Source organism: Homalodisca vitripennis, chromosome 1 (assembly GCF_021130785.1).
Source record: "Homalodisca vitripennis isolate AUS2020 chromosome 1, UT_GWSS_2.1, whole genome shotgun sequence".
Classification (NCBI taxonomy): domain Eukaryota; kingdom Metazoa; phylum Arthropoda; class Insecta; order Hemiptera; family Cicadellidae; genus Homalodisca; species Homalodisca vitripennis.
In genome coordinates this window covers 193,112,679-193,124,552 of record NC_060207.1, presented here as the reverse complement: position 1 = coordinate 193,124,552, position 11,874 = coordinate 193,112,679, and the positions used below count along the sequence as shown (strand labels likewise).

The window sequence follows — 11,874 nt, the reverse complement described above, 5'->3', positions numbered from 1 at the left end:
AATGCAGCGTCTGAAATCTGACACTGTCCCAGATTTCAATCTGGTGTTGGTGTCCGTCTGAAGAGATACACAATCGGGGATGAAGAAGTTCAAAACGAACTCTCTTCATCGTTTTGGCATTCAGACACCTTGAATATAAAAGAGGTAAGTCTGGTTTACCCAGCAGCCATAAAGTGTAATCTACGTGAAGAGATGTTCTCATTGTCTCATCAGGGGCACAATTGCAGCCTTGACGCTTTGCTAAATAATATGGTTGGACATGCACCATCATTCAACTAATTTTTGTCTTTGTTGATATAAAGTCCAATGTGCAATTTATAGTGTGCAGGTAAAAAAGGAAGATATATTTCTCGATATATATTGAAGTCGAGATAGTACTTTCCAATAATTACAGTTTATTCAAAGGATGGTAAGAACACCATTTTAAAGATGCTGCCTATAAGTCTTAAAATCGTGTCGATGTCCGTCTGTACGTTTGTGCGATAATTCAGACAGAAAGACTAGAAACTTGGTACATAGGTCATTCTTGGCTCAAAGAAGAAGGCTATTGGTGTTGGGGTGAAAAGGTCAAAATAAACGGCAAAAGGAGTTCTAACATTATTATATAGGTCTACTGGGTAACCATGATGGCATGGAGGAAAACGAAGATTGATAACATGAGTAAAAAACTGATTATATTGTGAAAATTAATCGTACGTCATTTTTTAGTAACTTACCAAAATATGGGGTGACCTTACTTTGTTGCATTGGCTGGTTTCATTAAAAGAGCTTTTTTACATTTTAACAGATCTTTGATACTCCGTTGTATTGATATGTTGATACTGTGAAGTGATTTATTATGCTGTGTGTTATTACCCACAGCATAATAAATAAGTTGTTACTAGACATTTACGTGTTTGGAAATATCTCTCAATAAAGTGAGCCCCTTTAATTGAAATACGAGATATTAAATTTTATTTACTGTAACATTCTATATCCAGTACAAGGGCTACTAGATACAGCTTATTGAAGTTGCAATATGCTTTGATATGTTATTATATCAGTCAATAATATTAAAAAAGAACTTAATGTAACAACACCAACATTCTTAAAGGATACCCGGTTTTTGGATATTTGCCATCGTTAATACTACAGAAATGAAACATTACGTAATGGTTACCAAAACCACAAATTGCACTTTAATAAACTGAGCCATACATAAGGATACAGGGTGGCTAGAACACGTACAATCCTTATTAATGCAAGAAACAGCACATCCAAAAATGCCAGAGAAGGTCATGACTGAAGAATATCAATGAGAGCACTTCCTGTAACAGCGCGGTCATAGTCTATAAAAACGAGGACTGGAAGGCATCGCTGGTTAGGCAGGTGATAAAATAACAAAACAATTAAAGTACAACAGCTTTTGATGAAACCGTTTAGTAATATTTAACTTTCATAAACTTAAATTATTTATAATTAAAAGCAATCATAAATTACTGCAAACATGCTTACTGAGAAACTGAAGTACTTTGCTGTTAATCCGTATTGTTCCTATTTCTGTCCATATTCCTATTCACACTAAATCGTTCAATGATCTGGAAGTAATTTTTTAAAATGAGGATAGCTATTAACTACCATGTATTTATTACATAATCATGAGAAACTTTGTTTATAAAGAGTTGATGTTCTAGTAAAAAAAGAAACCTAGCAATCTTTTCTTTTGTAAATTTGTTCCATATGTGTCAGCGCTTAGGAAACTAAATATTTTAATCTCTAATCGGTGACAAATTTCAAAAATGTGGTTTTAAAATATCAACGGTAACAGAGCAAAATCAATGATAACTTATAAGTTAAATTCATAGTCACGCTTACGGCAAAAGTGAAATTACAAATATCATTTTTTTCAACAGGAAAGAATCAGTCAATAAAACGATTGTGGTAAAAAGTGAATCAGACCGCTTCCAGGAGAAGAAGAAAGTGCGAGTGGTCGTCACTGACCCAGTGCCCGAGAGGTTGGGTGTGCCCACTCTGCGACCCATAGTCGGGTTATGTAAGTGGGAGGCTCAGCAAGGTCGGGTGTAACGACCTCGCAGGCTCGTACAAATGTCACGGCAGCTGTGCTCTTGAGTAAAGCCGCAGAACTGTTCAATCATTCCGGCTGGCAAGTGGTGAACTGTCACTGGTCATTAATAATATTGTAACAGTGTCAAGAGTGGTTAAGCTTAGAAATTTGTAACATTGCAGAGAAAGTTATAATCAACAATAATACTCCTTTCTCTAGTGTTACTTTGTTACATCCTCTGACAGTGTTTTAGTTTTTTTTTTTAAGAAGAGGCCGATCACTTTTTATTTATGTCCGTCCTTATGGATCACTAGCCCGTGTGAAGATCTTATCAAACAAAGAAAGGAGAAGAGTCAGTAGTACAAGGTTGATGGGACTGATAAAAATGATACTGTCACACAGGATTTAAAAATCCTGCACTATCTCTAGCACAGATCCCAGTCCTACGCTTTGATCGCTCAGCCATCGGCACTACCAAAGAGTGATAGTGAATATATTATTAGAAGATGGAAAATTTAATATAAAAATATTAGTAATATAATTAAATTATTACACACAATACCATGTGTATTATATTTTATTTTACGATTCTCACACGAGAGTAATAAAACATAGCTACATAATATTACGCTTATGTTCTCTTTTATTATTCCAATTTATAAGATAAGTACCACTTGTTTCATACACCAGCTTCTTTGAAGTCAATGATGATCATCGTTCACTCACCTTAACTACATTATATCTCCTTTAACTTGGTCCGGGAACTCCTCATTCCAGCCGGAGTATTAGAGCGTTACTTGAGAGCGTTACTCTTAATTCTTCTTAGGTCAGTAATGGATGTTTAGAAACTTACCATTCTTTGAATTCCTACTACATATCGAGATAGGAAAATGAATTTCACAATATGCAAGAATGTGTTAAATGAAAAGTTTGTATGAATTTAATTTCTGATTGAAGTCCAAGAAGGAGCAGTGGGCCAGATATGTTTGGAACATCATCGGGTTCCTTTAAATTATGGTACTATTTTCTGGAGAGATTTCTCAGTGAGGCATAAGTAACATTATTTGTTTTAGGGGATATAGATGTGATATTTCAGATAGTAGTATTTTTTATATATTTTTACAGTAAGGCCTACTTTGATATTTGATTTTAATGAAAATTATATTTCACTTGGTTAATAACTCAATATCAACACTTATCCTGACTCTGTTTAGTAAATTTAAATAAAGAAAATAATCAACTGGATCATTCATTTTTTCATTCATTCCAAAATAATCAAGTGATTTTCAGTTGAGCGAGTATCTTGCATAGTATATCTATGTATAGGATTTGGAAGATGGGGGATCGAATAGATTGTTGCCAAAATCATTCTACTCTAATTCCATTATTGATCTAACTCTACCAATATTATTACTACTGTTTTATTTTTGCCATGTTTTTTATTACTTTGAAACTATTGGCAAGATAATGATTTATTCTTTCCTATTAATAAATTTACCAGATGAAAATACCGAACAAAATTAATCAAGAGAATGTTATATACTGTATATATAGTTTCTTCTAAATATAGGGTTGTTGTCTTTTTCAGTACGCTTCAGCTGCTTCGTAAATATAGACTAATTTAAACTTGGACTTCTTGAACGAAATTGTGAATGGCTAGATGATACGGGAACTTCATTTTATAGGACTATAAACGTAAGATGACTTCTTTTCAGCATCATATGACCACTATATCAATAACAATAACTTTGTTGAGGGTACTCAAGATAAGGTTATAAAAGAAATAGCACTTTTACATCTGTAAAGAGGTTTATTTTACATTCTACAACAAATGTGTAATAAATATAAAAACGTCAGTCATTTAGTAAGTAACCAACTTGATCTCTACAGAGGGGTCAGACTAGTCAGGTAATTACCAGGCGTAGCTGGTGAGGGCAGATCCGTAGGTAACGTGGGCAACAGCGGGGGCGGCGGAGTAGCCATAAGCGGGAGCAGCGTGTGCGGCGTAGGCAGCAGGGGCGGCGTACGAGACAGCAGGGGCGGCGTAGGAAACGGGAGCAACAGTCTTGACGACGGGAGCAGCGTAGGCAGCGGGAGCGGCGTAGGCCCTACCGTAGTAAGAGGGAGCGTAGGCGGGGGCGGCGTAAGAGACGGCAGGGGCGGCGTAAGACACGGCGGGAGCAACAGTCTTGACGACGGGAGCGGCGTAGGCGGCGGGAGCGTAAGCCCTGACGGCGGGGGCGGCGTAAGAGACAGCAGGGGCGGCGTAGGAAACGGGAGCAACAGTCTTGACGACGGGAGCGGCGTAGGCAGCGGGAGCGTAAGCCCTAACAGCGGGAGCGGCGTAGGAGACAGCGGGGGCAGCGTAAGAGACAGCAGGGGCGGCGTAGCTCACGGCGGGAGCGGCGTAAGAGACAGCGGGGGCGGCGTATGAGACAGCAGGGGCGGCGTATGCGTATCCTGGGCTAGTGCTCTTGGAGACGAACTTGCTGACGGAAGAGTAGGGAGACACAACGGTCTTGGAGATCTGGGAGACTGAGTCTCCGAGGTATCCCTTGACGGTGCTCTCGTGAGAGTTACCGACGAAACCGTCGTAACCGACAGAGGGGGAGTAGGTGTTGTAGGCAGCGGGACCTCCGGCAGAGGCGACAGCGAGCAGAGCGCTCAGGATAACACACTACAACACACGTCATTTATTATTACAGTCATAATAATGAAATCATCATTATTAGATATTTAAATTTTATGGAAATAATAATATAACTCCATATCTTTACCTCTGTGAATGCATCAATGTTATAACTTAACAATATTAGTACTTTAAATTTTATATTCAAGTTTTATATTTGAAACTTTCCGATAAATAAATAATCAACATTGCTAGTAACATACTTATGTGATGATATATTATATCATCAATAGATAATTGCGAGACCTGTATAAATTTTCTTTGTATATTTGAACATTTTAAATTTTTTCAGACTTGAGCAAACTTGAACATTTGTTAGTTTTTAGCAGTTATAATATTGGGGTTCTAATGCCCGGTCGTTATTACTTTTCCCTCTGCAAAAGCCTGTTTTTATATTATTAAATTAAAATCTTTGAAACACTTTTATTTATTGTGTATGCATGTTTGTTTTGAAATAACATTGATTTGTAAATAATCTGTCTTGTAGTTTTAATTGTTACATTAAATTTAATGTTATTTAGTTTTAACATTTAATTTCTGTCTGTCTGTCTGCATGCTCGCAAGATCTCACGAGTAGAAACTAAGATATGGACTAGATTCATAATTTGTACTAAGCTTGATCTTTATATAAGCAACATTGGATTGGTTTACTAGCGAAAACCTTTACATTTGCCTTTTATATAAGTTTAATGGCAACGAGAAAATCGTGCAGAATGAATAAATTTGTAAGCAAACTGATACGAAGATGTGATATTTTAACGTATGACAGTGAGTTAAAAGGTAGCCTAAGGTACTGTTCACTCAACTATTCAAATATTTACTATCCCTTTAAAAAGTAAGCATTCGATAATCAGTTAGTTTTAACAGTATCACTTTACTACTACATTGATTCTTATAATCTTTGCACGTTTTCCATAAATTTGGTCATAAAACTTAAAAGATAACTCTTTTAGAAATAAATAAATTTGTATCATTTAAATATATTGATACTTTACAAATACAACGGTTTTGCCAGTGGGAGTATTTTCGTTTGAAAAATAATCTCTGTACACGAACTAGTGATGCCTTCTACCCTTTTAACGTTGCAATGTTACCGACATCCTATACAAGGGCATACATAACATTTAGTTCCAATGTTAAGATAAAATTTAAAATAAATATAATTTTTATTTTTCGCTTTGAAATTTTAATAATGAGAATTTTGTATGAATTGCATTGATTTAAGAATTTAAAATTAAAAGGTTAGGCAATTATTTTTCACACCCCTTCTACCGTACAGAGTTTTGCCTAAAGATACGTGTGAATGTTTTTAAAGACTTCTGAATTCATTGGTATTAAATCTAATTCTTTTATTGAAGAATTAATTTTTTAAATACTTAGACTACATCGTAGCATTTCGTTTGTAGTAAATGTACAATAGTATCCGTTAAGATATCTATGAATCAAAGAATATTAACTTTTCTGTACTATTTAAAAGGTGTGTGATTAGAAAAAATACAATTCAAAATTACATTCTGCTAGGCTTAAAATTCTGTAGCAATTGCTTTAACTTTTAACTTGTGTAAAAAATTATGGAGTTATTTTTAAGAACTTACAAGAGTAAAGCTCATTGTACTTAATGTGGGACTTAATAGTTTGTACGATTTGAAAATAAAGAATTATTACTTTATTGACTTGTTATTGTGGAGAAGTGATAAGTGTACTTACCTTGTACGCCATGATGTAGAGAGTGCAGGACCTGGGCCGCTGCCCGCTTATATACCTCTGAGTGATGAAACTGTCTCAAGGTGGGTGACTTGCGACCCAACCGAATATCGGCCCATCCCGCCCTCTCCAGCTAGGGCGAAAACTCGTTCCGGGGCACTTTGTTCTGGGAAACCTGAGCCTACCACAATCTACAGAACGCAACTGTATTAAAAAACAAAACGCTAGATTTTTTATTGGACTAATAAAGCATTTTTGTTACTTATGATTGCCATCCTCTACATACAACTTTTACAGTTTCATTCTCTTAAAAATTATCTTCAAATCTATTTTTGTATTGTTTGACTACCAAAAAAATAAATATGAATGCTTTTATTTCTTCCTAGCCAAATACTCGTACATCATACTCATTAATAATCTGTAATCAGTTAAGACAAATACGTCAATTCATATGCAAAATGCAATTCTGATAGATATTTTTGTTGGTCGCAATAGATAGTTAGCAGTTAAACAGTTTTTTAACAGTTTTATTTTTATTAGCTTGGGAATTAAACATCATAGTAACAAGTAGATGTATGGAGCAGTAGGCTAGGTCAATAAAAAGGTGGACCTAGATAGTTTTTTTTTTAATTTTAGACAAGCTGAACTACAGTACAAATTAACAGGTTTTATTCTTTAAAAGGAGTCTCGTCCGTGAGAGATCTATTCAACAGCTTTTTACTGTTGTTTTTGTTTAGTGTATTGTTGTTGTTACCTGATTTATATTTCTTTTTACCAGTTTTTGTTATTAGAATACTTTTGCTGATCTTTAATTAATTTATTGTACTAATTTTAACCTGTTTTTCAATTAAATTTGTTTGACTAACAATAGCGGTGTTGGATAAACTGTTATTGTTGTTTTAAACGATATGTACTTTAGCTTCTCTCCTGGGTGTTATAGAGTAATTTGTTGCATATGCATTTCATTTATTGTTGTAAAGATTGAACCTATTTTATTTAGTTTATGGGTTTAAGTTTATTTACTGTACAAGTATGTATCAAGTCTGTATAATTTAAAATCATTAAAATGATTAAATATCCTGGAACGTTTAATATGTCTTACTAATACATAGTGAGTGAACAGAATTCTATAGAATTAAGTATTAGGAGGAGTTAAAAAAGTAAACTCGAAGCAAAGGTAGAAATTAAAAACTCCTTTTGCACAACTCTAATCAGTTCAGCGAAAGTCAAGACTGTCCACAAAATGAATTTCATCTCAAAGATGGCAAACTCAAAGTGCCTTCAGACCAAAAAGCTTCAGAAGATACTGTTTTAAAAGAATAATATAATTTATTAAGAATGACAGTACATACACTAGCTTGACTCAAATTTCGAGTATATTCATTAGCTATGCTATTTCTTAAAAAAATAAGAACAAGAACATTCCTCTCATTGGCCAAAAGACAGACAAGAAATATATTCCCACCAGTTCATGAGACGCCGGATGTTGTAAACATTCCAGCCACTTCCGCTAGTGTCTGAATTCATCCGGTCTCTAGAACCTACTGATATTTATTTACCTCTGAAGAAGCAGGTCATGAATATCTGCATTCATCATTCCTCGTTTTTAGCATTAATGAAGTCTAGTAAACATATTAATCTGTAGATAACTATCAGAGCTTTTTCTAAGGCCCAAAGATATTTTAATGTTGCATCAATTCTTGCGCGTTCAACATTTAAGTAAACATTACGTCGGAAATTGTAAATTTATTTGTGAAAATGGCAGACAATGACACGTTCATAGATTTATTTGCATTCTATAGTTTTACATGTTATATTTAGAACAATTTATATTCAGAAAAATATATTTAGAAACAAATGTTAAAACTGTATAGTATAATCCACTATATTTTATTTATAAAAGTAATTTCTTTACTAATTCAAGTTAATAGTTTATTACTTTTATTACTACATCCTGGACGTTTAGCCTGTTTAATCGAAAACATTAAATGTAGACTGGGTCCTAGACACTTGTACAAGTTGCAGCAATGGGAGACATGACAAGAATATCGATTTTAAATTGCTATTGTTAGTGGCACCAGAAAAAATATATTTGATATTTTTTTCCGATTTACTAGAAGATTACTTTAACACGAGTTAAGAAAATTAGTATTCTCATTATTTGTATGTGTGTTTTTTTTTAATAAAAATTACAGCTAACCATACGAAATAACAAAAAATAAATAAGTAAATAGAATTTTACAAAAGTGCATGCACAAATATCAATAAATACAAAATATTTCTTAAATGAGACAAAACGATACCGGTACTGTAGAAAATTACTTTTAGTTTCTGATGGCTTACAAACGTTAAGGGATTACTGATAGAAATAATATTATGAACATCTCACAAAATTTTAATGAATTAGAGGTAAAATATCTTTTAATTATGTCGGATGTTTAAAAAAATATATAATTGCATAAAGTGCATTTGGAAAATGATATAACATATATAAAATTAAGCTTAAAAGCATAGGTATATTGGTTGGTATACTTGAACTTGATGACTAATGTAACTGTCAGATAATTGTGGGTTGCATAGAAATTCTGGGCTGATCAGGAAGCTGAAAATTACCAACTACGATAATGATGATAATATTATGGACTGGAATTTTATATGTAACAATTGTAACGGAAAATGTGCTACACGCTTACATGGTTGACATTAAGGACAAGTTGTGTGCGCTTATATTGGATTGAGCAGAAGATGGCGAAAACATCCTTCCTTTGATCCACTTGGTGTAATCCTAGGAGTAGTTCTTCAATAATTAAGGATTAGAGATAAAATCTAATGGTTTTTTTGAGTTTTAATTTATAAGAGTCTTTTATATATAATGGGTTGCTTTAAAAAAAATCACTTAATCTGTTTTAAATATCTGTAATGTATATGACCAACTGGGAGAGCAGTTTTACCGACAATGATAATGGCTTACACTCATCACAGAATAAAAAGAGGTTGATGACACTGCATCCAAACTGCTTGGTGTCATTACAATTAATAGTATGTAACCATTAACTTACGGTAACTAATGGTTTGCAGTGTCATCTAGCTCAAGGATATAGAACTGGCTGATTTCCTCAACTCATTTCGGCACTAAGATGATCGAAGTAATAGTTAATGGATTATTGCAACTATGGTGGAGAGGTACTCTTTGTAGTTTCTTTCCTGGCAAGCGGAGACTTCCTGACCCGTCTAGTCTAAACCACAATGGTACAATCGGGTAGGCAGAGACGGACTGTGGAGATCATAGAGCACAGAATACTGTGCTCTATGGTGGAGATCCATCTTCAATCAACATATGTTAAACTGAAACTGGTCTACCATCTGGTGACTGAGGTTTGACCTTCTACAGCGAGGTCGAAATATTTCAAGTTTAATTGTCTTGAATGTTGTCCGCAATGTTTCAATGCGGTGTGAACCAGAAATCCTAGATGATAAGTGCGCGGTAACTTCTTGCTATGTATTGAAATACAATGGAAATATTTAAGTTAGAAATATATAAGTAGCTTTTGAAAAGGTACGCGTTTATTTTACTTTTTTTACTATAATATTATATTTCTTAGATTTTACTATGAACATTTCATGTTTATAAACTTAGGTCATCAACTCATCATTTTTAAACACATTAAAGATTAAGCACATTGTAACATATAAAATTAAAAATATATTTATTTGTGTAATAACTGTGCTTATAAAAAACAAATACTTTGACAAAATAAAATTATTCCCAAACGCTCCACTGGTATGTTCTAGTAGCCCATCCGTAATTATACATTTCCTTATTATATCAAGTAATTGTATAGTGTTTGCCATACCTAAAACCAATTTCAAGTAGGCCTCAAATGTTGCTAGAATTATGTAGGACGTGCAGATGATCAGGTACATGCTATTGATTCGTAACGTTGTCACCAATAATAACTGTATATAATTCTGGAATTGTTCCTTCACGAACAAACTAAATGATTAGATAAAATATCGCCTTAAATAAGCTTAATACTAATTATCATTCGTAATAAGTTTTAATTAGAACGATTAAAGTACTGACCAATTAAAGTACAAAATGAACTGTATTTTGACTACATTGTTTACTTCAATTTAAGAAGAAATAAAACTGTAACATAAGTGTAAGTGTTAAAAGATATATAATTGAACTAGTCCAAAGATAAATAATAAAGCACACATTAATAAAAAAACCATTTAACGATTAATACTTGATTTATGATTATTATGGAACAAAATAAATTTCATATACAAACGAAATGTCATAAACTGCTTCAGGCAAGCAAAGTAGAAACTACTTGAAACGTTTGTAGATATTTTTATCACATAGAATAATATTATCACATGGATCCAGATAATAACGAAGAAGGTTAACTGTCTTAAACGATTGTCAAGAATAAAAAAATACTCCTTAAGGAGATTTTATTGATATTTATAAATTATCCTTAACCATGATATCTTCAAAAAAAGCTTTTACCCGTTATCCCTAAAATGTCCCCACTGTTAGGAAAATGTGTACGTAATTTACATGGGGTTATTAATAAGGCGCTGGCTTGTGACACGGTAGGTATAGTATTCTTAATTGAGACATAATTTAGTTAGATAAATTAGTGATAGTGAATTTAATGATCTTGTATAAATTCCTCGACAAGCACCATATAGCAATACCTTTCAAGATTGTGGTCCTTTTTCTTTCCACATATGTCCTAATTTGGATATTGCACATTCTGTTTTGTAATATTTTAAATGTAACCTTAGGATTAACGATGGCGGCTGTTTGATGATTTGAGTAGAGACTTCGTTAGTGCAAATGGGCACGATAAACCGTATCTCCTACACAATAATCGTTCAACCAAACCAGAAATAACGATTGCGGAATATTTAAGTTCGTAACATCTCCATCCAATTGGTTTCAAAACGGAATATTTCTTTATTTGTGGATATTTAGTTTATTTCTTGCAATTATGTATTTTTTTTATTTTTAACTTTAAGCATTGTATCCAATTCTTTCCCCTACAATAAAAATACAAAGCTACAGAATAAAACAACTTTGAAAATTCTTAATATTGCAATGTTCACTAATGCGACTGAAATATATTTCGCAAAACGTAGCAATGGTAGGAAGGGTTGATTCCATTTGAATGTTCAGTTTATCTCCAGTTCACCTTCCTTTTATTGACTCCTGGAATCTGTAGTCATGTCTGAGACTACCACTTCACCTAATTACAGGTGTAATTGATTTAAAAACGATGTAAAGGTTCGTTTGAGCTTCTTGGTCGTCGACTTTCTTTGCATCTCCAGATGGCTCCAGATTTCAGGAGTCAATTCTGAGACAGTGTCTGATACCAGATGATGCAATAAATAGAAGGCTAACGGGAGCTAGCTCAACATTGAACTT

At 33.6% G+C, this 11,874-nt stretch overlaps 1 protein-coding gene across 1 annotated transcript; it reads right to left on the bottom strand.

Moving 5' to 3' along the window:
• Nucleotides 1-3,834: 3,834 nt before the first annotated feature.
• On the bottom strand, nucleotides 3,835-6,525 carry LOC124355997 (cuticle protein 16.5). Its single transcript, XM_046807143.1, has 2 exons — nucleotides 6,441-6,525; nucleotides 3,835-4,721 (listed from the first exon to the last, which is right to left on the bottom strand). Exons 1-2 carry the CDS (start codon nucleotides 6,450-6,452, stop codon nucleotides 3,957-3,959), a joined length of 777 nt encoding a protein of 258 aa, XP_046663099.1. The 5' UTR covers nucleotides 6,453-6,525; the 3' UTR covers nucleotides 3,835-3,956.
• Nucleotides 6,526-11,874: the final 5,349 nt, after the last annotated feature.